The following is a 26,477-nucleotide window of genomic DNA, read 5'->3' on the forward strand; positions in this document are numbered from 1 at the left end:
TGAATTTATTCAGAAAAAAATTTTTGAAGCATACTTTTTTTTAAAAAATGACGCGCTGTTCATTCACTGGGTGGTGTTCACTCTCTGGTCGGTCTACCCTATCTTCTGAAATTCGTTTTTCCCATGCCAAAAAGGGGTAATAGAATTTAAAATGTATTTTTATGTCACAGCAGCACATTTATTTGTAACACAAATCAATCAATTAAGAAATGATCTTTAAAAACATCTTTTGGAGAAAATGTCTCAGATTAACTAAATGATCTTTATTCTGCCAGCAAAATCTAGTTGCTTGATAAGGATACTGTGTACTGTAATTGTTTGAGTGCTGAAAAGTTTTCTTTTTCTTATACTGTGGTATAGATGTTTTTTTTAATTTAGCATATACATTAACTGGTAATTTTCTCTACCAACACGCAAATTACCCATTTGGTTCAGGAAAGAATGGTCGACTCTGATGTCGCTTCTGAAAAATAAAATTTTTATATATTCACCGCTCCCCACACGAAAACCGAAATGGTCATGGTGGCGTAAACAGGTGACGGCCTCTTTTTGTTATTCCCAAACTAATTATCTTCAGCTGAAAAAGAAAACTACAACAAAAGCCATTATTGTGCCACACACACACACACACACACACACACACACGAAATTTCTTTATTGTTCTTATTAGTGATGTTCCGGATATCCGTATCCGTATCCGCGGATATCCGAGGGAAAATAAAGATCTGTATCCGCATCCGTATCCGCTACTTTTTTGACGGATCTTAAACGGATCGCTTCGATTCTAAAAATTCTTAAATATTTGAATAAAAGACTTTTAAATTTCGTTTAAATTAGGTTTTATTCCCTGTTTAAATTATAAGGTATCATTTCAGAAGTCAATTTGTACCCCCCCCCCCTCTCCCGTTGCAAAAAGAAACGGATAATGAGTTTTAAAAGTGTATCTGTGTGTCTGTTTGTGGCATCGTAGCTCCTAAACAGATGAACCGATTTTGATAGTTCTTTTTTTCTTTCAAAAGGTGACTTGATCGAAAGTGTTCTTAGCTTGGCCTCGTTTTTGCAGAACTTTAATTACCGGAAATATTAATAAAAACCGACTTAACGTTTTTCAGAATTATGGTAGTAAAAAATTACCCGTACGTTAAAAATATTGGCCCCAAATTGAACGAACTAAGTTTTCTGCGTTTGATATTTGTTTGGAACTTCCAAGTTATATACAGTAAAAGCTATAATCTTGTTAAGGGAATTTTAAATGCAATTCAAAGTCTTTATACGCGTGATCGGTAGCTATTTCATAGTCGGATAAGGAGAAAAAGCTCAATGATTAAAATTTTCTATCCGCTGTCAGTTCATATTGGTTAACAATGTGTGTCCTGACCCGCGAATTCCATCTCAATGTCAGGTGGACATGTTTTTTTTCTTTTAGTTTAATATCAGTTTCTGTTATTGATTTGGGGTTTATGTTATTCTTCATTTTGGTTTTTCTAGGAATTCTACAAAAAAAAGGGAGACTAAATTATCCATTTACTTTTGTAAAGCTGTTCCCGGCTCTGTTATTCTGTCGGTCGGAGTAAGTTGGGTGGAATGGGTCAACGTTGCATTTATGCCGAAATAAAATGCGAAAAATAATCCTTAGCCTGTCCAGTAGCAGCTTTACACCCTTGCTCTTGTATCCTACATCTACCGAGCAACCAAGAAATACTTTTTCACATTCTATTTAAGCATTAATGCAGCGTTGACCCGTTCCTTCCAACTCTCCCTCAAATTTATCGGAGATTTCTTTAAAGAATAAATCAGTCTTGATTATATTTTCGCCGTAGATGACATTTTTTGAAGAAGCAGTGTTATTATTCTGACGGGAATACCTTCCGTAACAAATTAAATTTTTGAATAGTTGAATTGGGTTTTTTAAAAAAAAAATGAGATTCGTATCCGTATTTAGTGCGTTACTAAAAAAATTATCAAAAGAAAATGCCCATTATTGTCAAAAAAGTTATTACACAGCTTGTGTTGATCACTAAAATTAGAACTCCTGTCATTGTCATGCTCCTAGTACATTTTCAAAGTATCAAATTATGAATGTGCCATGGTAAAGCATTTCAAAACGCCATATACTTGAGTCACCATTACAACTATAGGACTACTAGGTGAGTTCATTTCTTTCAAAACTACACTCAAACAAGAAATAAAAAACGCGCTTTTTAAACTTTAAATTTTGTATATATAATGTTTTTGCATATGTTTAAGGCAATTTAGATACGTTAATGTGTATTGAAAATTTGTGTGTGTAGGTAGTCTATAAATTAATTACTTAAGCTGGCAATCAAGTATGAACTACTCATTTATGTCCAAATATTTCTAAGTTATCAAATTAAAACAGTTTTTTTATACTTAAAATATGTTTTTCCAGTATAATATATTATATAGGCCATTTAAGAAAATGCAATAAAGTTTTCACACTTTTTATTTCTGTTTTAGTGAGTAAATTAACTAGCAAAATTGCTCAATTTCAAAGACCTGTATCTTTTTTACAAACCAAATACACAAAACAATATATATAACATGTATAGTACTTGAATGGAATATTCAATTGGCCAAGAAATTTTAATTTTAATTCCATCCACTTTTGGTTTACAGGGGTCTAAAAATGTCATTTTTCTCAATTTTCTGATCTTTGAAGGGCTGTAATTTATAAAGGGTAAACAAACATACAATTACAGCTATATTTTCTCATTAGTGTGACTCCAGTGATTAGTTTTTGCCATATTTCACTTTGTGTTTTTATCCCCTAAGCGAGTTATGACCCTTTGAAATGAGTAAAAATTTTACACTTGACCTTGAACTTTAACCTGTTGCCATTATTTTAATTATTAAGTTATGGCCACGTAACTCAGCATGTAAGACTCATCTTATGCACTTTAACATCAAAGCGTAAAATTAACTGCCATAAATGTAATTCAAATAGATTTTGGCCAAAATGTAAAGGTCTAAAAGTCCCATTTTTGACTGCGAAAATGACTTTTGATGACCTCTAAAAAAATCAAGGGTTAAGGTTAGAGAAAAAATAAAAGTGGTTTTAAACATCATTCATATGCATCTTTTTTGGGATATGAGTTTCAAAAAAATTAAAAATGGTCGAGCGCACTCATCCGTTGAATCCGGATGGAATGACCCTTCTTTAAATTTACAAAGTAGAATGTCAGCAAGTGTTGTAACATTTGTATCCAAAAAGTATATAATGTGCAGGAGACAAAAATGAATAAATGATGATCTCAAACAAACATGTTAAATTTCCGCCATTACAATATTATTTTCTCGAACCCCCTTCGTACCTCTCGCGAACCTCCAGGGGTTCACGACAACAACCTGTTGGGAAACGATGGTTTAATAACTTGAATACAGTAGACTCTCGTTTTACGCGGGAGTTAGGTTAAATTCCGCATGAATTGAGACCTATGATTAGGATTAAAATAGGGTTAGGTTCCACAGATGGAAAAAAAAAAAACTTCATTCTAGAAAGAGATAAATATATATAACTAGTTTAATGTGTAGGTATTTATTCCAATGCATATGCACAGCGTGTATAAATAAAACATGAATTAGTGTTCATAAAAACGAGTTGGTTATGATATTCTCTTGTACGTTCTTAATTATTTTTCTTTGTAGTAGTTCTTTGTGGGGCATTAACGCATAAATGCGTTAAGCCCTCGCGTCATTCCTTCGCTAACAAATCAGAAATATCATTTCCCATTGTCAAGGAATAATTAAAAAGTTTCAATTTGAAAGGCTTGAGGCTTGGGGCTGTGAGTCATTGATGTCGGTATCCTCGTTGGTTTCGCCCTTTTTTGTTACTTCTAAAAGCTCTTCTTATAGTGAGCTCTGAATTGCGTGAGCAGGGGCGAACTGGGTCTCGCAAGAGGGCGCCAACCTTGACTTTCAAAGGGCGAAAAGAAAAGGTGCAAAAAAGGGGGAAGGGGAGGCGCATAAAAAATAAAAAGGTGCAGAAAAATAAAAAATAAATAAAACCACACACACACAAAGGTTTACGAGTTCAAAGAAAAGAAAACAAAAAATTGATGTCGCACAGGTTTGTGAGAGCAAAAAAAAAAAAAGAAAGAAAGAAAAGAATAAGGACGTTTCACCAAAAAATAAAATTAATTTACAAAAAAAAGTATTCTTGATTGAGGGCGCATGGGTGGGAGAGCTCACCGGCCAGAGGACCTATGGGCCGACGGACCAGTCCGCCCCTGCGTGTGAGTTTCATAACTTGACACCAAGAAAGGTGTCTATGGAACCGAATCTATGGAACCGATTCCAAAAAAAAAAATGTCTCAAGTGGTCCAAGCTCGCTTATTAGCACGCCAAAATGCAGTTTATTACGTGTTGTCTATAATCTCAAGAGTTTCAAATTCTGAAAGAGGGGAAAATTTTATCGTTTTGCAATATCGCATCCGAGGTAAAATCAAAACTCATCCTCGTAAAATAAAATAAAGGCGTCAAATCAAAAATCGCAGTATAACGTCGTAAAATAAACCAGCGTAAAACGGGGATCTGCTGTACTAATTTGTATATCAGCATTAGTTTAGTGATGTGACAGTATTTGAACGTTTCGGATTGAAAAAAAAAAAATGAATTTAAAATTCTGAGTTCGTCTGACGAAATAACTTGAAGGACAATAATTTACCTATCCTCAAAAAGCCGAAAATTCAAGTCTAATACGTACTAATAAAATGGCAATTTCAAAGGGAAGTTCGTTTTTGAAAATAATAATTGATAATATAGTGTTTAATTACAAATATTAAATTAGTTAAAATTAACATATGCGTTATAAAATGAATGAATGACACAGATAACTGGATTTAGGGCGTTTTTCAAGTTAACTCTTCAAATTATGAATAAGTCATATTCAAAATTTTTATCAAGTGGTTATGCTACGCCATTCTAACTTGTAAGTAATTTCAAAAAGAAAAGATTGGAACAGATGCTAAATTTAAGTATAATTGTGAAATATCTTTATAAAAGGTGACTTGATTTTTTAAAAAGAACAGTTAAATTACAATCAAACCGTATGTATCTAACGCATTATCTGAAAACCAACCATGGTAACTTTTTCCCTTCCATTTTCCATGTATTGCAGAGAAAATACGAATACGTAACGTTACTTGGATAATTTGTTTACCTCTCTCTCTCACACACACACATCGTAACTTATGAATTCATGCCGCAGAATTCCGTAAGTTCCACATCTAGACAAATATGCAATTCGTAATATTCTAAAAATAATTATTTCAATGTGGGGCTTTTTTCCTTTTCTTCAAAAAAAATGTAACAAGTAGTAAAGATCAAGATTAAGTGTTGCCACTCGCCAGGTAACAACTAAATACAGATCTGGGGATTAAAAATATTTGTATAATTTATCACAAGGTATCATCTTTCTCCAACTCCACCTGTGCTATCAACAATTTTAACAGAAAACATTTCTCTTTAAAATGAAACAATATTCTGCTTGTATAATTACCACTTGATTATATAATTTACGTTAAAGCTATTAATTAGTTATATTAACTTGTATTTCAACTAAAAACAATTATGAGTTAGTAGAAAATTAAAACTAATCCGTTGTTATGTTTCTTATTGGTTTTACAAAAGATAGTACGACTGGGGAAAAAAGTGGCGACTCATTAAATTTACTAATACTCTTCATTGGCGACCAAAAAAAATTGTCCAATCTTGATCTTTAATAAATAGAAGCATTGCTAATTACGATACATATGTTTCATACGGAACATGCAAACAACACAATGCTTACACTGAATGAAGTATGTAAGAAAATAAACACATATTAAAACAGACACATGGTTAAAAATTTTATAAATTATTTAATAGAAAACTCTTTTCTCGACGTAGAAATTAGGCTTCTTTCACAAAATTCGCCTCTAAGCAGAAGAGGACAATATTTTCTCAAAAGCTATCACAGGTATAATTGATTCAGTTCAAAATACATTTTGAAACATCTGTGTAGAATGTTAACAGCACCGGAAGTAAGAAATTAACAAATGGAAATCTTGAATAAACAGTAAAACAATGTTAATGATCAAAAACCAAATTCTCCATATTTTTTAAAGATGAATTAGTAAAAAAAAAAAAAATATATGAGTCTAAATATTTTTTTCGGTCGATTTTTTTTTTAAATACTTCAGTTTGAGAACGAAAGTTTCTCATTAACAATACTCAAGTTACAGTATAAATTACTAGAATAATAAGATTAGCATCAAAATATTAATATATTTAAAGTAATAACTGATAAATACATTCAATAAATAGTTTCTAGATCAGAATTTCTCAACCACTCTCCACTAAAAAATTTGGCCGGTCCCCAGATATTTTTAATCTGACGTATTAAAAAATTTCAAGAGAATAACAGCAACATTTTTTTCGATATTTTTACTTTAATTTTACAATTTTTTCTCATAATTTGCAATTTACTGTGATTTAATTCACTGGTTAATTCATTTATGTACAATAGCCTATTTACATTTAAGTGTTATTGTATGTAGTAAAACATAACAAAATTGTTACAATTAGCTTAACAGTTCGTAATTACCCACTTCAGTCAAGTCTTTTTTTTTTTAATGTAAAATAGAGTTAAAATAAATAGTAGTAGAAAAAAACTCACCGGTAAGCGAAATTTTTTACCGCTTCGGGAGGTCGGCACTGGTTGAGAAACTCAGCTCTAGATGAGCGCTTAAGAAGCATTTTTGTAAATGATTATAAAAATAGAAGGCACATTTTTAACATGAAATTATCTCTTGAAAAGCATAAATGTTTGTAGATACATCTCAAAATATAATAATTAAAAAATGATTCGTAACAAATTATTTACCTTTTGAAGCACATGGTATATGTTTGAAACCTATGGAATACAAATGCAGTTTTTTTTTTTTTTTCTTAAAATCCTAAGTAACATTGTTCTTTGAACATTTGGGAAAAAACTTAGATTGAATGTTTTTTGGACCCAGAAGATGTTTCGTCACCGATCTTTATGTTTACACTTTGGCAGTTATGTACACTTAGTGACTAGGTTTTAATCCTTCACACCGGTATGTTGATCGATTTCAGGCATTGACTTGTTTGGAATATATCATGCCGACATCCCACACACGTAAGTTTTGAGCAGTTCTAGTGATCTGAAGGATGCCATTTGAAGAAAGTCCGTGACCATGTCTAAGAAGTAGTGTCCGGAGCTGAGTGAACTTATTGGTTTTGAGCAAATTGTTCACTAGAGAGTCCGTCAAACCGTAGCTGCAGTAAAACTCTAAATGTTTAAGGCATTGGCTGTTCGTGAGCAAAAGTTCGCAAGCTTCAGGCGACACTTTGCGGTTTACTCTAGGACGTAAACGAAGAAAACGAAGATTCAAGAATTGCTTCTTCACTCCTCTCGCAACACTCGTACTTAAAATGGTAAACCACTGGGCACTGAAGGAACGAAGATTAGGGCAATAAGTAGCAGTTTTGGCAAGATCGATCAGGTCAAATCTTTCTAAGCTCAAGCTGAGGAGTTTCTTGCCGCACGAAGCAACAAGAGGAAGCACTTCTTCCATGTAAGACAGAGGAATGGTTGGGCTGTTTTTTAGCTCTAAAGATCTCAACCTGCTTAGATTGGCTAAAGGTTTAAGATCCATTTCTTCTTGTACTTCTAGGGAAATTTCTTCCAAATTAGGAAACCACTCCAGGATCAGTGCAGGTGTATCCTCGCAAACGGGTAGGGACACGTGTATTCCTCGGACAGTAGATACTCTCTCACGCCAGTAAGACAGTTCATTCAAATCCTGGAGGTCCTCAAGCTCGTCGATGACTTGATCAAGGTAAGTACAAGAGATGTATTGCAAATTAGGAAGCGCTTTTAGCAATTTTAACACACCACGACCATTCACAGATGAAGGAAGCCGAATTTCTACTAATGTCCGTTTCACATGCTCGAAGGCTGGGTCGTCTTTGATGATCTCCACCAGGTCTTCGATGTCACTTTCGTCAATGGATGGATGCATGATCTCGAGGCGCTGCAACTTCGGACAGTGTCGGAGGGCGATTTCCAACTCCTTTCCCTCATGAGTTGTGTGCTGTAGTTTCAAGGATCTCAAGTTGGGGCAGGATCGCAGCATCTCCTGCACTAAAGAGTCACTAAAATCGTGGAACAACCACTGTCCGGCTATGGTAAGCTCTTTCAGGCAGAATCCAGTTTTTGTCAGGACTTCCAGGACATTTCTCACGTCGCTGAACTTGCAATCGTCCAGGCAGCTCAAGTCAAAAGAAGGGATTCCGGAAGACACCAGGAGCTCCGCAGCTTTCAGCAATTCACGGCCAGTCGGTTTCAAGCGCAACAGGTTGATGAGAAGCTCGTGTCTCAAGTCAATCGGATATTCGTAGAAGGGATTTTCATTCGACTGTGCAGGTACGCTGTTCCTCCTACCTCTGCTCCATCCTAGGACACTGTCTTTCACACGGCACAAACAGCTTTGTCTTAGTGACCACTGAGGAACTATTTTGTCACTTTGCATAGCAGCCGACCACCGGGCAGTCGTTGATGGATCTGCAATGCTGCTCTCTTCCATCTTTACCAATTGCTTTGAAGGTTCGAATAGTGTCTGCTCTTCGCTGACCACAGCTTAAAAGGAAGGTTCGAATCCAGCCTGTCCAATCTACTTGCACTCAAAGATAAAAATCGGTTTGCGTATGGAATGATAAGCGATCCTTTAAGTTTCTATCACAAAAACAATTCTTCCCCTTTCCCGCCTCCTACTCTACATCCTATCGCACAGGGTTGCCTCTCCTCCAAAGAGACGCTTGATTTCTGTCGCCAAGTGAGCGCCAAGAGGAACGGGAAACAATGGAAACTTGTCTGCGGATGAGTTTTTCTTTCGGGCTTTTCTATGTCATCCTTGGGGGTGATGTAACATTTTCACGTTTGCTTCACGTGGTCAGTTGTATGGGAAGCACGTTTGCGACCGCTTTGTTTTGAAGGTAAATCCTAATGAAATGTTGCCACCGTCCACGCTCTGAGCTGACAAGTCGTAGGCGTGCGAAATTCTGTCAATAAGAGCCTGTTAAAGAGAACATACATTCCCAATAATATTTTTTATTGGCATAGGAAACTCCATAAAAAATGATAAATACTAGGAAATACCGAGAGCTGAGCATGGACGAGAAAAATTGAAAGAGTAATAGTTTAAATTTTGATAATGATATTTTTGCGCGTTATACGTTTATCATTACTTAAATCTACGTTTATCTATCTATATTTGCTACAAATATTGTAAGACTCTAATCTTTAATCAAAATAACATTTAGTGTACAGTTGTAATGCATTTTTACATAGCCGTTTGAGTGTGAAACACATAAAAACTTAACTTCTGTACTTAATTGCGGGAACTTTTTCAGAGAATTTTAAGGAATACATAATTTTTCCTGTGCCAAGTCTTAAACATCGAATGCATACTCAATTATTATTTTTTTAACTAGTCCTTTCGAATGGTGTTTTATGCTTAAGAATTCTTTTTGAACACTTATTCAAATAAAACCCATAACAATGACAACGGATAAAAATCAAACTTTATTTTTAATCAATAAAATTATTCGAACAAAATATTTTACGAAATTAAAATAGAAGAGTTCATTACTGTTAAATTAATAATTAAAACGCACAGTGAAACTTTTAAAGCTAAATGGAAACATTTCTTACTCTTAAGCGAAAACCATGGAGCAATCCTTCTTTTATGTAGTAGATCAAAATCAGTTCTGAAAAAAATTCTCGTTTAGTTTGCAATATTGTTTTAAACAAGAGAGTAGCAGATGGGAAAACTTTCATTTGATTTGAAAATTATTTGAACTATAAAAAGTAATATATCCAAACTGGTTTTGAAAAAATGTTATTTAGTTTGAAAAAAACATATTTATAAAATGTGAAAGTGAACAATCCAAATCGGTTTTATTAAAAAAAAATGATAATTTGATTAAAAAAAATATTTTAGGTAAAAAAGTTGTAGATCCAAACTATTACCGAAAAAATGTTCATTTTAATTGAAAAAAAAAATACAATAAGAGAAATATTTTAAATTAGGAAATAGTGGATCCGAACTGGTTCTGAAAAAAAAATGCTGATTAGTTTGGGAATATATTTTAAATGAAAAAGTAGTAAATCCAAACCGGTTGTGAAAAAATTCTCTTTTATTTTATTTATTTATTTATTTATTTATTTATATTTATTCATTTATTTATTTTTATTTTTTTTGAAATAAGAAATTAATTAGATTGAAACTGATCCTGAAAGAACGTTCGTTTAAGTTGAAAAAGTATTCAATAGTTGACCATAACTGTTTCTTCTGCTAATTTAATTTGAAAAATACTAATTCATTGTAAAAATGCTGTAACTATTTTTCCAACAAATATCTATGAGGTTTTTTTTAAATCTATTTAAAATTAAGCTTGGATTTTTTACCAAAGACCAGCAATGTTCGAAAGTACTTGATTCGATTTGAAGATAGTTAAATATTTTTGATTATTTTTTTTTTACGATTCCACAAAAAAGGTAACTTGTAGACACCTTAAAATATAAAAGTTTTTTACTTCAGGAATATCCTTCAATTATGGAATTATGGTCTCGAGTAAATACATGCAAGGATTAATTAAACGAGTCAGGTATATATAAATTAAGTTTAGTTTTTCAAAAGTAAATTATTAATCATCTTTTTAATTTCAATACAATTTTGTTGGAATAATTTCACAGACTAAAAAATATAATTTTCGTTAATACCGCTGTCATTGTTATAGGCGTTGGCTTGAATTAGTGTTGGAAAATAAGTAATTTGCACACATTCGAAAGGACAAGTTTAAAAAATGGAAAAAAAGCCAGTATGTATGTGAAGCTTGGATTAGGTGCATAAATGATTCTTCCATAAAATTCTTTGTAGGATACGAAAGCTGGTAGAGAAGTTAATATATTTACATGTTTTACAGTCAAATTTCTATGTATTACAGTGCTTCACTATTACTCACTAACTGTCAATTTTATCTAAGTTGAGTTTTAAATTATTTGTAACTAGTGGTGCCCGCACGGTTTTGCCCGTAGTAAAAATTAAAAGGTCATTTGGTTCACCTGTGTATTTACAAAAAATGGATGATGAATTTTTCTCCAATTTGCTATGTTAATTTGCTCGCCCTTGTTAAGGTAATTCTTGCGTCCACTTTATGGTAATTTGCTCGTTCACGTTATGGTAATTTGCTCGGTAAAATGTTTTTAAAATTGAGATAGAAAAAGAACAAATCGAATTTTTGAAAAATCGCTTCGAGATGTACACCCTCATGCTGCGAACTAATTTTGTACCAAATTTCATGAAAATCGGCCGAACGGTTTAGGCGCTATGCGCGTCAGAGTCTCGACAAAGATCCGGACAGAGATCCAGACAAACTTTGAGCTTTATTGTTAGCGAAAAAGATAAAGAATAATAAATTAAAAACACGCAAATAAGTGCCTGAAATATTATTTGTAAATTCAATTTTTCACGAAGAATACTACTCTTATTTATTTATTTATTTATTTATTTATTTATTTATTTATTGGAAGACCAGAATATGTTAGTCTCCCTGTTTTGGACAAGTTTAATTCTACCAAACGCAACAATTTTTAACGATCAGGGCCGGATCTACATACCTGCCGATTCCACGGTTCGGGGGGGGGGGGGGTAAAAAGGTAAATAGAAGAAAATTATGAATGGCTCTCTCTGTTTAACGACGCTCTATTTAACGACTTTCTCTATTTAACGACGGCGTGTCACGGTCCCAGATGGTTCACTGTAGTGTTAAAAGCATTCTATTTAAGGACGCTTTCCACTTAAGGACGATTTTTTGTGGTCCCTTGAAAGTCGTTAAACAGAGAGCCAACTGTATATCAAAGCATTCACAAAATTCCCCCGAAATACTTAAAAAAAAAAAAGGTCAAAGCATCTTTCGAAAATAGATTTAGACCAATTCTGTTGAGTAAAAAATCGAAGAATTTCGGTTTATCAGAACAAAAATCTAAATAAGATTTTAACATTAAAACAAATAAAATAAAGATTTATTGAAGATGCAAAAATGAATTCACAGAAAATTCAAATTGTAACCTCGATTTAACGATTGTCAAGGAACAGGAAAATGTTATCATTAAATCAAGGAAATCGTTAAATCGAGGAGCATAGACATTCAATACAGTCAAATCCGGACCAGGGAAATGTATCCTTAAATTGAGGAAATCGTTAAATCGGGTATCGTTAAATGAAAGTTAAAAAACTGGCAACAGTCAAGAAATTATTTAAACCCATCTATTTTAAACCCTCCATTATTTTTCCCACAAAATTTCGAAACATATATGCCAAGCTTGAAAAAAATACGGAACGAAGCCCCGAATCTAGACAATTCGGACGCACTTTAAATGCCACCATCTTAAGAAGATAACAATTTTGGATTTTTAATATTATCTTAATTTATTTTTTGGATTGAAAATAAAATTGATTGAAATTCTAGCAGTGTCAAGATATGTGAGACTTGCTTACTTGTTATTTTTGTACACAACTTACAAATAAAATAATTTTTCCAAAGATCAGAATTTAAAAATCTCTTCCAATTTCTCAGAAACGCCAGTAGTAAATATTGAAGCAGCTAAAAACAAACAACTTGCCCAAGTTATTTTTTTTTCCGAGGAGAGGAGAGGGGAATCAATCTATAGTCGGTGACTTGGGGCCCTAATGATTTTTTGCAGGGGGAGGGGGACCTAAATTTTATAGATCTGGGCTTGTTAACGATATTATGTACTTATGAGAAAGTGTGCTAAGTCCTCATTTACTTGGCAGACTACCCCGTAACATATATACGAAAAAATTATACCCTAAAATCAATGAGGTTGTTTCCTTCAGTCAAAAGTACTACTTTTAGTCACTGAAATTGATAGACTGAGTAAAAGAAATAGCATGGACCCAGAAAATACTTTCATTTTCCCAACAGTTATTTTTTAATTAATTTTTTAAAATTTCCGATTTTGAAAACAAGGCGTGGTCTTTATGACGTCACAAATGATGCAATTTGGCGCATCTTTCTACCACGTTTCCACGTTATGATAATCAAGAAGCGAAATAAATATTGCGCTCTACGCTTGATATCAACCATATCGTTGCCAATACACATGAGTAAAGATGCGAAATAAATGTTTTTCTCCGTGAATGGCAACACTGAATGGCATTTCATCGTTTGTGATGTAACACGAGAGAAACTAAAATTTTGGAAACGACCCCATGATGAAATCAGTTGTTTTTATTGGAATAAATTATCGCTTTTTGGTTTATTTTGCTTCGACTTAAATGTAGCGGATTCAAACGGGAAGAAGTTTTCGGTTAGAACATATTTCTATCTTCGATGAATTCATTGGACTAATTATTCCATCAGCTTCCCTTTTCATGTTATTCTATCAAATTTGATGCCTGTTTTTCAAATGCATTTCCTATTATTCTTTCCCTTTTTCGTGAGCGTTAATTTGACGAATGACGCAGCGTGTTTCAATTGATCTCACTTTGTAAACAGGAAGCAAAGATGGTCATAATGAACCCAAACATCAGCAAATCAAGCGTTAAGGAATGGGTTTGAGAAAATATTACGAAACATTCCTATTTAGACAGTTTTATTTATATTTATTTATTTATTTATTTGACAACCTCCGTAAGATTTCTCTTGGACCTAAACAAAGAACTATAAATATCTGATTCTGATGTAAGAAGTTGGTTAGTTGGTTCTATTCAGGGGTGCCCCCCTCCCATGTCCAATGGCGCAAATGCCCCCCCCCCCTCAAATTTTTCTCAACTCTCTTTCTCTTTTTTATTTTTTATTTTTAGCCTTCTTCTTTTATTTGAAAAAAATATATTTATTAATTTATTTTTAATTTTTATTTATTTATTTATTTATTTTTAATTATTATTTTATTAGAAAGTTCTGTACTACACCAATAACATACACACACACAGAGCAACTAATAAATAAATGAAATAAAATACGAACAGTATAAAATAAAATAAAGTAAATAATTCGATTTAAAAATAAATCAATAAATGAATTTAAATAAATAAATCTAAAAAAAATAAAATTCCCCCCCCCCCAAATGTTGATGGCGCCACTTGCGCGCCCTGTGGGCACCCCTGATTCTATTGGTTTTAATGGCATTCAGAGATGCTCTGTTGGGAGGCCACGGGAGGTATCTGTGACCTCCCAAAAATGTCAATATTCGACAAATTTTGTCTAACAATTCGGCAAAACTTGGAGTTCATCTTGGCAAAATTATAATCATTCGGCGAAATTTAGAGTTCCATTCGGCAAATTAAGAATTTCCGCTCAACCAAAAATTAATGTTTGGGGTACCCCTAGAGTCTTAATATATATTGCGCTAATGAACTACATTGCGCCGAACGATTGTTTCCAGAAGGGAAAAAGGACGGAATATAGTACAATAATATGGATTGCTAAAATAAACATGTATATGAAATTTTTAATTTTAAATCAAGGGCCGAATTAATGCACTGCGAGAAAATTTAGAATAACAATAAAAATGCATAAAGAAACACAATGACGATGTGAAAACGAGGACAACGAGACTACCACTAAATTATCAACACAAAGCCCATCTCCTGAATTAAGGAGAACAATTTGGTATGGGGTGTGTCCCCTAGCAATTCGTTCAAGGATGGATCAAAATGACTGCCAAATCTGAAATGAAATGAATATGATTGAAATTCGGACACTCAGACAAGTATGCAACATTGTCTGATTGACATGACACAACAAAGTTTCTTATAACTGCGTACTTCCCATTTGGAACTATTAATATAATATATATATATATATATATATATATATATATATATATATATATATATATATATATATATATATATATATATATATATATATATATATATATTAGTCCTATAAGGTATAATAATAGCGAATTAAACATCAAGCGTTAATAGAGTAAAAAGAAAGAGTACACCAAATGTAATAAATATTTCTCCACTCAGTTGAATAATTGAGTTTTGAAGTTTTGATAAGTCGTTTGATAATTTAATTAATTCAAAGATAATTGGATAGTTAGTAATACAACTGCTATGTAGAAAATGGTTGTTAAAAATTAAAAAATAATAATGAAATTAAAATTTAAAAAAGTAAATAATAGTAATAGTAATAATCGCACCAATAATAAAATAATCAACAATAATAAAATAATAATAATGGTAATAAAAACAAAAGTAATAATAACAACAATAATAAAGGTAACAATTATAATAATCAGTGGTAACAGAGAGTGGAGATGTGCCTTTTTTAAGAAACAATTAATTAAATTGAGTTCTTACCACTAAAAAAGTGATCAAATTTTCATGAATTCAATTAACAAAAAAGATGTTTGATAAAAACAATTAAAAAGCGAAGTAAAAAGAATGTATGCATTGCTTAAATATTAAATTTTCGAATTGTATCTCTTTTTTTTAGAATTAACCACATACAGAGAATTCTCAACAAGGAGAAACTTTTTGATCGCAAGAATACGACGAAAAAATATTAATGACTAAATTTAACTTACTACCAAACGGCACGAACTTGAGGGTCGCGGATTTGGACCAAATTCTGACTATAGGTCAATAACCACTAGGTATGAACTTAAGTAAAGCGGTTTAACTGCATAGGCCCTAGTTCGGCCGCAACGGGGGTCTAGAGTTGATAATTTGCACCCAGAAATGCAATAGCGTTTCCTTTAGAATTGTCATTTTTATCCCTTTTTCCACAATTGTACTGAAGTACTAAATATTTTCATGCACTTGTTTTTGAATTAATTACTTTGAATACTTATTTTTAATAAGTAGTTCTCAAATTTAAATTGGATACTATTTTTAATTTCAAAAACGTGATGGCCAAAATAACATTGTTACAGGATATTTATCATTTGCAAATGAAACTAATTATTTTCGTTTTATATTAATAGTCTGCAAGTAAAAAGTATTTATTGTTTGCTAATAAAAGCATTTAGTTTAACTGGATTTTTTTATCGTCTGCTTTCAAAGATATTCCACAATGATAAGCAAAAAATGGAAGTGTAGAAAAACCTCCAATTTATTGCACATAGTACTTAAAAAACAAAACAAAAATAAAAAATCGTTTTGATTTTTCAAAGAACTTAAATAATGCCCATAAATAAATCGGTGCTCTCTCTTCCACTCGTTATACTAATAAAAGACGCCAAAAGTGTTGGGAGAACGAACATTGTGTCGAAGTCCAATGGGAACTCCAATGGAAACGCCATTGCATTTCTGAGGCCAAACTAGCAACTTTGGACCCTCGTTGCAGCCCAACTTGAGCCTATGAAGTCAAACCGCTGTACCTGGGCTCATACCTAGTGGGAATGGACTTATATCTAGAATTTTATCCAAATCCGAGACCCTCAAAGTCATGCCGTTTGGTCATTAGAAAAAAGAAGAAAGAGAAAGAAAAGTGAAGAATAAAGTTGCACCAATAGAAAAAAAAATAAATGAAAATTAGTCCGTTTTTATTGTTCACGAAATGAACTTCAAGGACTTGAGCTTGAAGCACTTAAAAAAAAAAAAAACTTTTTCTCTAAGCACTCAGGAAACACTCGACGTTATCTGAAATTTATAGCAAGGGCAAAAAAAAAAAAAAAAGGAAACAGACAACTTTTTTGCGCAACTGATCAACTGACAAAGCGCAAACGATTGTTTCTAGAAAATCTAAAATTCGTACTATGAAAAGTAATAACTTTTTGATTTCAAATCAAGCAGTCAAGATATGTTTTACTCCAAAAAATGTTTATTGTTATTCCCTTATTACAAGGGTGTTTGTGATCCGAAAATTTTAGGTTGCCGTTTCCGAAAGTTTTGCGCAAGCAACACATTCTAAAACTAAAATATTATTTAAAAAAAAAAATTTTAAAACAATTTTTTTTTCTTTCAATGATTTCAATGATTTCTGCGTACATATTTGAATGGTTTTTACGGGGGAGAGGTAGGGGGCGAGCTTCCTCATAGCTTACGAAAATTTCACTCTGTCTTCAAAAAATTTTACTTGAGTCCACTATCACCCTTGTCTCTTAGCATATATTACACAGGGGTGCTCACCTGGGGGGGGGGGTGAGTATGGCGCAGACTGCGCCATTGAAATTTTTAGGAGAGGTGTTTTGAGGGGTATTTTTCACTTTTTTAGCGGACTCTTGCTTTTGGGGGTCTTTGCGATATTTAGGAGGGGTGTGCCTTTGCCCTTAGGGGAGGGGCACCCCTGTCACATTTAACTCAGAAGTTTAATTATTTCATTAAAATAGAGCTGCAGTTCTATTACATAACACCTGCAGTCTTCTTCCTATGAATATTGTCATCAGGTCACAAATTACGCTAATAAATTTTGGCAACAGAAATTGGTAAAAATTAAAGATTTGGTTTTTGTGAGGAAAAAAAATCAGCCAGTTTTTCTTTTATCCTTTAAAAAAAATAGTGCACAGATGCGAACCGTACGATTTTTACGATGTATGGGGGGGGGGACTTAAAAACTCTTAATTATGAGTGGATTTAACTTAAAAAATCTTCTGTTGAAAATAATTTACAAGCTAACTTTTCAGTGATGAAAAAGGTCTTTCCTTACCCCTTCACGTGGTTTTTTATGTAATCACAAACAGAATTTAGAATTTGTCTCAAATGATATTTGTGCCATCGGCCAATGTGGACCAATTCGGAAAGCTTTGAAGTACATTGGAGACAATCTAATAAGATCTAATTTGGACTAGTCATTACTCGGAACAGACATATACTTGATTCGGATTATCTGATTTTTTTTTTTTTTTTAATATTTTGCAGACAAAATACGTTTAAATCTAAAGCTTTTGTACACTTTCTTTTTAAAAATTCTCTCTTCATCGTTCCTTCCTAAGAGAATAAAATATACAAATCATATTGCTTCGATGTAAGACAATGGAGTAATTTTAAAACGGAATATTTTACAGTTGCAGGGTATTACAAAACTGTCACAGATTTTTTTTTTTCTTTTAGTTTGTTCCTGTTACAGAAGAGAGCTTTAAAAAGACTTTGTGTAGTTTTATAATTTTTAATACACAAATTTGATTTTAGTACATTTGATCTGATTTTAAACAACGATGAAATTTTTGCAGGATTTCCTGCAATTTACCTTTTGTACAATTAACATTGCTTTTAGAAATGTGATTTGAAGCTTTGCTTTTTGGCTAGCACATAATTATTCATAAGCAAAAATACTTCCTCCATTCTCCGAATGCATTAGGCTCGGGAAGAGCAAACGTAAAAATTCTGAATAAGTTCATGTGAATAATTCTACATAATGACTTTTGATAGATTTTGAAGCATTCCGTTCTCCATTCTGTGATTTCAGAAAACGGGACAGTTCAGTGTCCCAAAACTTGGTGAGAGGCCAACGGGACCACTTACCGCGAAAGGTATTGCCCGTTTCAGAACAGGATTTATATGGAAGTACATATAGCTGTCATTATCCGTAGTGACAGAGATGAAAATATAAAAATTAAATTTCAAAGAATAAAGTCAAAATTCGAAAATGAAAATCAAATTTTAAAGAAGAAAATCAAAATTCGGAAATGAAAATCAAATTTCAAAGAAGAAAATCAAAATTCGAAAATGAAAATATAATTTTAATTTGGAAATTTAAGTTTCTTTTTTTTTTAATCTAATTTTCATTTTTAAAATTTTATTTTTTAAGTTGAAATAAATTTTAACTTACTTTCCATAAAACAACTTAATATAAATTATAATAATATTAATTACTTAATAAGTATCATTTAAAATGAAACGTAAATTTCCAAATTAAAATTGTATTTGAAAAAAGTTCAGAAAGTTTGAATTAGCAGAGCTTTGGTGCAGCTGTACTTAATCTAAGCCCAGTAAGATGAACAAAGAAGCAAAGGAGCTTTCCTGCTACATTGTATAAACTTTGAAACTAAAAGTATTTATCTGCAATAATACGACTCGTAAGAAGCAAATCAGGCAAGAAGTTTCAGATTGCTAAAACAAAAACTCAAAGCTTCGCCAAAACGAGGATAAAATAACTGAACTAGGAAACCGAACTTTTCGCTTCGCTCCGAGATCATGCTTTGGTCACATGCGACGAGAGTGGCCAACCCGCTCCTTCCCAGCTGGCGGTGACGTCATGAAAGCATGCACACACTGCATGGCTAGCACGTGGTAAACGGACTGCTTCGGTTTTCGAATTCGCGCTCTGCGAGTGTTTTCTCCGTGTCATCTATTTTATTAGCGCACTGTTCCATGAACTTGTTTTCGCGCGCAATTACGTGAGAGCCGCGCCTCCTTTTTTTTTTTTTTTTTTTGCGTGGCACTTCTTATACGTGGTTCTGTACAAAAGCTACTTCATTAGTGATCGAAATCGAAAACGAAAGTACTAAACATTCTATACAACAATATACAATGTTTAAAACACCGCATGCAACATTATTAAAACAAAAATTGGGTCGTTTCCGAAATTTTAAAAGTATTTTTCTTTTTTCTGAAAGAGCATGCAAAAGAACATTGGATCTGACCATTTTTTAAATAATTTGACTAAGTTTTAAAAAGTCATTTTGATCGGTGCGCTTTCATTTGTTTATGCTTCTGCCGACGACATCACAAATGATGAAATGCCATTCCCTGATGCCATTCACAGAGAACAGTATTTAATTCGCTTTTTTACTCACATGTGTTGGCAACGATATGGTTGATAGCAAGCTTAGAGCGGAATATTTAATTCGCTTCTTGATTATCATAACGTGGAAACGCGATAGACGGGTACGTCTAAGTACATCATTTGTGACATCATTAAGACCACGCCTTATTTTCAAAATCGGACATTAAAAAAAATTAATTAAAAATCAAGCGTTGGGAAAATGAAAGTTTTTTTCTCGCTCCATGTTATTTTCTTTGCTTATGCTATCAATGGCAGTGACTAAAAGTCACACTTTAGATTGAAGGAAACAAATTTTTTTAATCCACGATATGATGCACTCCCCAATAACTGAATGAAAAATGCGATCACGAATAAATTTTTATTCTCTCGCGTCCTTCTGATTTTTTTCTTAACTGTATTTTACATTCAATGCATTGTTTTATTATTTGTTTAAATCGTGAGTTCCTCCTATCTGCAGAAAGAATATGTATACACTCTGATTTCTGATTTTAAGAAATACGAAAAAGTTATCCAAAAAAAGTCGAAATGCCATTTTTCATAGACTTAACATTGACAAAAGTAGATATTGATTAACTGAACCAAAATGAAGTAAATTCAAAGCCTTCATTTATGAGGAGTGAAATATACGAGTACAGTAAAGACCATAATAGTGTCAAATGACGTAAAAAAACTCTTTTTAAGGATAAGATGTAAAATGGCAGGGAAGAAAAGATGTGCACCATTTAGTTTTTTTTTTTTTTTTTTTTTCAGCCTTTAGAATGTTTGATGTTTTGAATTTAAATAACATTCAAAAGTAATGTTTCTAAAATTCGAATTACTTTACCTCCATCTTCCACGACGCTAAATTTTTTGGAATAAAGCCTGAAAATAAGCTTGAGAAAAGATTTGAAGAATATTTTAAAATTGAATGCGTAAAATAAATACGCTTGTAAAAGCGTTAAAAATTCTTATAATTGTTTGTTTTACGAACTATACCAGTATTTTTTATTTTATTTTATTTTTTTTTAAATTAATGAAACCCTATTAAATAACTACTCTTTGTGGATCCCCTGTTGTTTTCATAAGTAGTATAGTTAGAAGCAACATTATGTTTTATTTATAGTGAAAGTGAAAATTATTTCAAATAAAATTTTTTACTGTCAAATCGTAATTTCAAAAATTACCAAAAATAAATAAATAAATAAATAAAACAACTTGGAAAACTTAGTTTTATAAACACGAACAAAATTTTAAAGTTTGAAATTAAACTTTAAGTTTTGGAAATTCATTATTTTACTCTATTTTTTAAGTTAGAAAGTTAGGGGGGAAAAAATGAATGAGAGTTTCGTGGAACCCTTAATTCATCTTCATGGAACTCTTGGGTTCTGCGGAACACAATTTAAGAAACGCTGAACTATACAATCGTTATCTTGTATTATTTAGTAATACTTTTCTAGAAGATAAGATTTTTTAAAATTTTCGTATCAGTATGCATCCAAATGTCCATTTCTCAGATAGTAGGTACAAAAATGGCGCACGAGGCGTTGTTTTCATCGGCAAAGTAAAACCTCATTGTTGCCTCAGGTGGCAAACAATGGTTTGGCGATTCTCCAGTTTGTGGATTTTCTCTTGTACCGCCCATCCTGTTGTGGTTTTAATTAGTCGCTATTGTAAGTTTTATTTTATTCATATTTTCCTAAACTTTGCAAAACAAGAGTAAGAAAATATGTAAAATAACACGGAACACATGGTCAAAAGCAAAGTTGCTGAATTTTAAAATTATATGAGGTCCTAGGTAGGCTTTCATTAATTTTTTTTTTCTAAATCACGTTCTATAACAGACCCTATCAGGGCCTCTAGTAATATCTCTTGCCCAAGATAGAGGAGAGGTTCACCTACCGTTTGTACTGGTTATCTCCAAATTTTTAATTTTGCTAGTTATATCCCTTTGCTTCTCACTGCCTCTATGTAATCCAATAAAAGGAAAAGTTTGCAGCAAAATAATTGAATAAAGCCATAAAAGTGTCAAATAATTCACAAATAAATGCATATCAAATTGATTAAAACCAATTAAACTAAATTTAATGAATGAGAAACAAAAATGGCAGCAATAATTCTGAAATAGGAAATATTTTTACCAATTTATCATGCTTCACGTAATGGAAATTTAAATACCGGATACTGGCATTGCATTTTTGTTTCGGTATTGCAATTACAAGCGAAGTTACGGTAAAGCAGTCGACGAGAGTTTTCAAAAATCTTCGCTCCACAGTCAGTCAAAAAGTTCTATTAAACTGTAAAAGATTTTGTTAAATAAATAAATTAGGTCATCAAGAGCATTTGGAATTCTCGTTAGAATTTAAATTAAATAAATAAAGGAAACAAGCTATTAAATAATATTAAATCCTGCAAAAAAAAAGACTATAAAAGCTCCATTATTTATTGCGTTTCTCACAAAGCGACCACGCAACTGTAGCCCAGCCAAACGATTCTCTGAAATAAAAATTTGAAATTACCAATTCACTAGCATTTGAATACAAAAGGAAAAATCAAAATTTTCTGTTTGATGATGCTCAATTCACAAATAAATGCATATCAAATTAATTTAAAACAATTAAACTGTAAATTTAATGAATTAGGAACACAAAAGGCAGCAATAATTCAGGAAATAAGAAATAGTTTTACCAATTTATCTTGCTTCGCGTAGTGAAAATTTAAATACCGGATACTGGTATTGCATTTTTGTTTCGGTATTGCAATCACTAGCGAAGTTACGGTAAAGTAGTTAACGAGAGTTTTCAAAAATCTTCGCTCCACAGTCAGTCAAATAGTTCTATTAAACTGCAAAAAATTTTGTCAAATAACTAAATTAGGTTATCAAGAGCATTTGGAAGTCTCGTTAGAATTTAAATTAATCAAATAAATAAATGAAACAAGCCATTAAATAATTTAAGTTCGGGGCACCGGTGGTAGAACGTCAAAATATAAATGTTAAAAATCCGAATTGTCAAAAATCCGAACACACTTTCTTGAAACTTAAATAGATTTTCCTTTATGTTCAGTGAACATTGAGAGTTAATTTTTGCTAAAAAATGTAATTAGATATTTTAGCGTTATGTACTGTATTGTATATTATGTACATACATATTTTAAAAGCACTTTTTTTTGATTAAATGGCATACTATTTTCCCAAACGGTATGTTCTTGGTTACTTTCGAAAACCCGATGAATTCGAAAATCCGAACTAGTACTTATGTTCCCAATTAGTTTGAATTTTTGACGTTTAAATCCATATAAATAAAACAGAGAATATATTTATTTGTGTGTATGTGTATGTTCCCTATACAAATCCACAGTTTACATTGGATCTCCACCAAATTTGACAGGGAGGTACTTGGGCACCCGAGAAGGAACGTGGGGGGAGGGGAGGGGGGATCAAATGCCAAAAAAGTATCGAACCGTTCAAATTTTAACTTTAGAGCCCGAAAATGGCATTAAATGGCTCTTTCACTTGAAATAATTATCCGATGAGTTCAATTTTGGCGCCATTCGAAAGCGCGCGAAGTTCATTCATTTCCTTCGAATTTCAAAAAAAAAAGAAAAAAGAAAAAGCTGTAAAATCACCGGGAAAAATTAAAACGCACTGCTAAGCCTAATGGAACATAAATTTTAAATCGGAAAATTATCGCTTGCGCTATCTCATTTTAAATTAGCTTTCAGAAGGTTGCCACTTTTTTTCTCGGTTGTGACTAAATAAAATTTTGTTTCTGTTTTGAGGTAAAAATTTCTCCTTTTGTTTATCATTTGGCGATTTATCTTCTTTTTTTTTTTTTTTTTTTTTTTTTTTTTTTTGAGCAATCACGATTGCTTATTGTCCTCACTTGACCGTCCTTGGCGTTGTGGTTCCTTTTTCAGCTTGGACCAGGGGCCTCTGCAGCACCACCGCCCACCGTCCTCTGCAGGCGGCGCGGCTGCTCCGGTCCGGAGCTATCCGCTTCTCCTGGTCGGAAGAGTCCATGTCCTACACACACGCACGCTCACACACACATACACACACACGACTTCACACGCATACACTCACATATGCCTGCGTGCATACACACAGGTCTACGCACTCACACAAGCCTACACACTTACACACACAACTATGCACACGTAACCGCCCAGGAGGAGAGGCAGGCTTTAGGGGACAGGAGCCGTTTCTAGAAACAATAACTCCAATGAGTAAGGTCCTGTCGCAGTACGTGATTGCAAAAACCATAGTTTGAATTCAAAGTTTCAGAATTCAAATTAATTTCCTTTTCCCTTTTCCTTTTCTTTCTTTCTTTTTTTTTTTTTTAGGATTTTAGTCGTATTTATGGAGGGTTGCGTTTAATTCATTCGGGAATTTTGATTTGCCGTTTTCTTCCTTTAAGAATGATTATTTGGACGGAAAATTTCAAGGTATTTTTTTGAGCAATCACGATTGCTTATTGTTCTCATTTGACCGTTTTTGGTGTCCGTGCCTTTTTCAACTTGGACCAGAAGCCTTTACAGCACCACCGCCCACCGTCCTCTGCTGGCGGCGCGGCGCGGCTGTTCCGGTTTTGAGCTATCCGATCTCCTGGTCGGAGGCGTCCATGCGTCCTACACACACGCACGTTCACACACACACACACGACTTCACACACATACACTCACACACGCCTACGTGCATACACACAGGTCTACGCACACACACAACTATGCACACGTAACCGCCCAGGAGGAGAGGCAGGCTTGGGGGGGGGGGGACAGGAGCCGTTTCTAGAAACAATAACTCCAATGAGTAGGGTCCTGTCTCAGTTCGTGATTGCGAAAAACATAATTTGGATTAAAAATTTCAGAATTCAAATTAATTTTCTTTATTTTTTTTAAACTCTAATTGAAGCCTGATTGTTGAACATGCGTCACTTGACAAAATTTTTATTTCCGAGGTAGACCGTGCAAAGCCGGGCAATGCAGCTAGTGCATAATAAAGTAATAACATTATTTACTGTTCTCTATTTGTATCAAAAATAAAAGAAACCTCTTTAAAAAGGAAGGTTTCTGGCACACAAAATGAACTGGCAGAATTTTCCTCTTACCCCGTGAAATCTCTCGTTTAAGTCATGGCTCGTTGATTTCTGAGAGGAAGAAACCTGTTAAGAGATGATTACGGTTATGGCACGTTACGATCGCTGCTCCTCGCCCTTTCAAGAGCTGGATTTCAACTAGTAATACTAAAGCTTAACCTTTTTAGCAGCTTGTGTTATGATACTTGCTCTGTCGTTGCTAGGGGACAAGCTTTTTACTCGTTGACAGAAACCAAAATGAATAGAAAGTTAATTTTGTTGAAGAAGTTAACACGTTCATTTCAAAGCTGAGCTTAAGCAAGCAGAGATTTATGGATTTTGGGTGTTGAAACTTTTCAAACAATACAGGTGTCTGAAGATTTCCTTGATAGAAAGCATCAGTTTAAAAGCATTTTTAAAAGTTTTTTTTCACCACGTACTTGTTGAACTTGTAGATGATAACTTTAAACGATCTTGCTTTTTTATGGCTTTGTCAATTCTGCTTAATTTTTACACTTTAGATTAAAAAAAAAATAGTTACAGTGCGAGCTCTCCATGACAATGATGTTGAACCTTAAATCATGAAATGCCATTCGAAGCTAGGTTTAGTTGTGAAACCACTATTCAGTTCTGACATCTTCAAGAATCCGAGTCAAGGCAGGTGCTGAACTTACTATTTTGAGGTTTTTCACTTTTATTGTTAATTAAGAAGTAAAAGATAAAATTGGCTATCAATAACGGTCACACGGCGAATAAATGAAAAAAAAAATTAATTTGAATTTTGACATCTTGAATTCAAATTATGTTTTTCGCAATCACGAGTGTGTGTATGTAGGCGTGTGTGTAGCCATATGTGTTTGTGTCTGTGTGCAGGCATGAATGTGTGGGTAGTTGTGTGTATGTGTGTGTATGTTTTTGTGTGTGTATGTGTTTGTGTGTGTGAGTGTGTAGTTGTGTATGTATGCGCGTGTGTGTAGGACATGGATGCAACCTGGAGACGGTTTCGCTATAGGAGCAGCATTGTGAGGAGCCCGTCGACGGTGATGTTGCGGAGGGTGGCGGTGGGAAAAATCAAAGGAACGTCAAAAACAGTCAAGTGAGAACAATAAGCAATCGTGATTGCTCAAAAAAAAGTTCATTTATCAATCGCCACTCGTTCTCCACTTCAAAGAACAAATTAATGACCTTAAAGTGTTGAGGGGAAAAAAAGACATTAAGTAATTTGTAAAAATTTGTCCACCAAAATCAAGTTCAGTGTTTGTAAACAAATTTATTGAAAATAGTTATTATTATTAGTTGTATCAATTTATGTGTTTCGGATCACTAACTTGAGCACTTAATAAATGTATTGTTTAGCATTTTTGAGCGCGAATACGTGTTCGGTGCAACTTTAAACTTTCTTTAAATGACGACACAGTTCTTGAGAAAACACAGAAGATTTATTTACAACTATGTACAAGAAATATCGTTAGCAAGTGCTAAATTAATCATAGCAATTAGGTAAACATCAATTAACACCGTAAACTCAACGATAACACACGTATTTACATCAAAATACGCAAAAACATAGAGCAAAGGCTAATACAAACTTTCCAATGCCACCCGGCTATTTATAACTCTCGAAAGAGAGCT

At 33.1% G+C, this 26,477-nt stretch overlaps 1 protein-coding gene across 1 annotated transcript; it reads right to left on the reverse strand.

The window, feature by feature from the left end:
- Positions 1-6,459: 6,459 nt before the first annotated feature.
- On the reverse strand, positions 6,460-8,804 carry LOC129221492 (uncharacterized). Its single transcript, XM_054855977.1, has one exon. The coding sequence runs from the start codon at positions 8,610-8,612 to the stop codon at positions 7,116-7,118; it is 1,497 nt and encodes a 498-aa protein (XP_054711952.1). The 5' UTR covers positions 8,613-8,804; the 3' UTR covers positions 6,460-7,115.
- Positions 8,805-26,477: the final 17,673 nt, after the last annotated feature.

Source organism: Uloborus diversus, chromosome 1, assembly GCF_026930045.1.
Source record: "Uloborus diversus isolate 005 chromosome 1, Udiv.v.3.1, whole genome shotgun sequence".
Classification (NCBI taxonomy): domain Eukaryota; kingdom Metazoa; phylum Arthropoda; class Arachnida; order Araneae; family Uloboridae; genus Uloborus; species Uloborus diversus.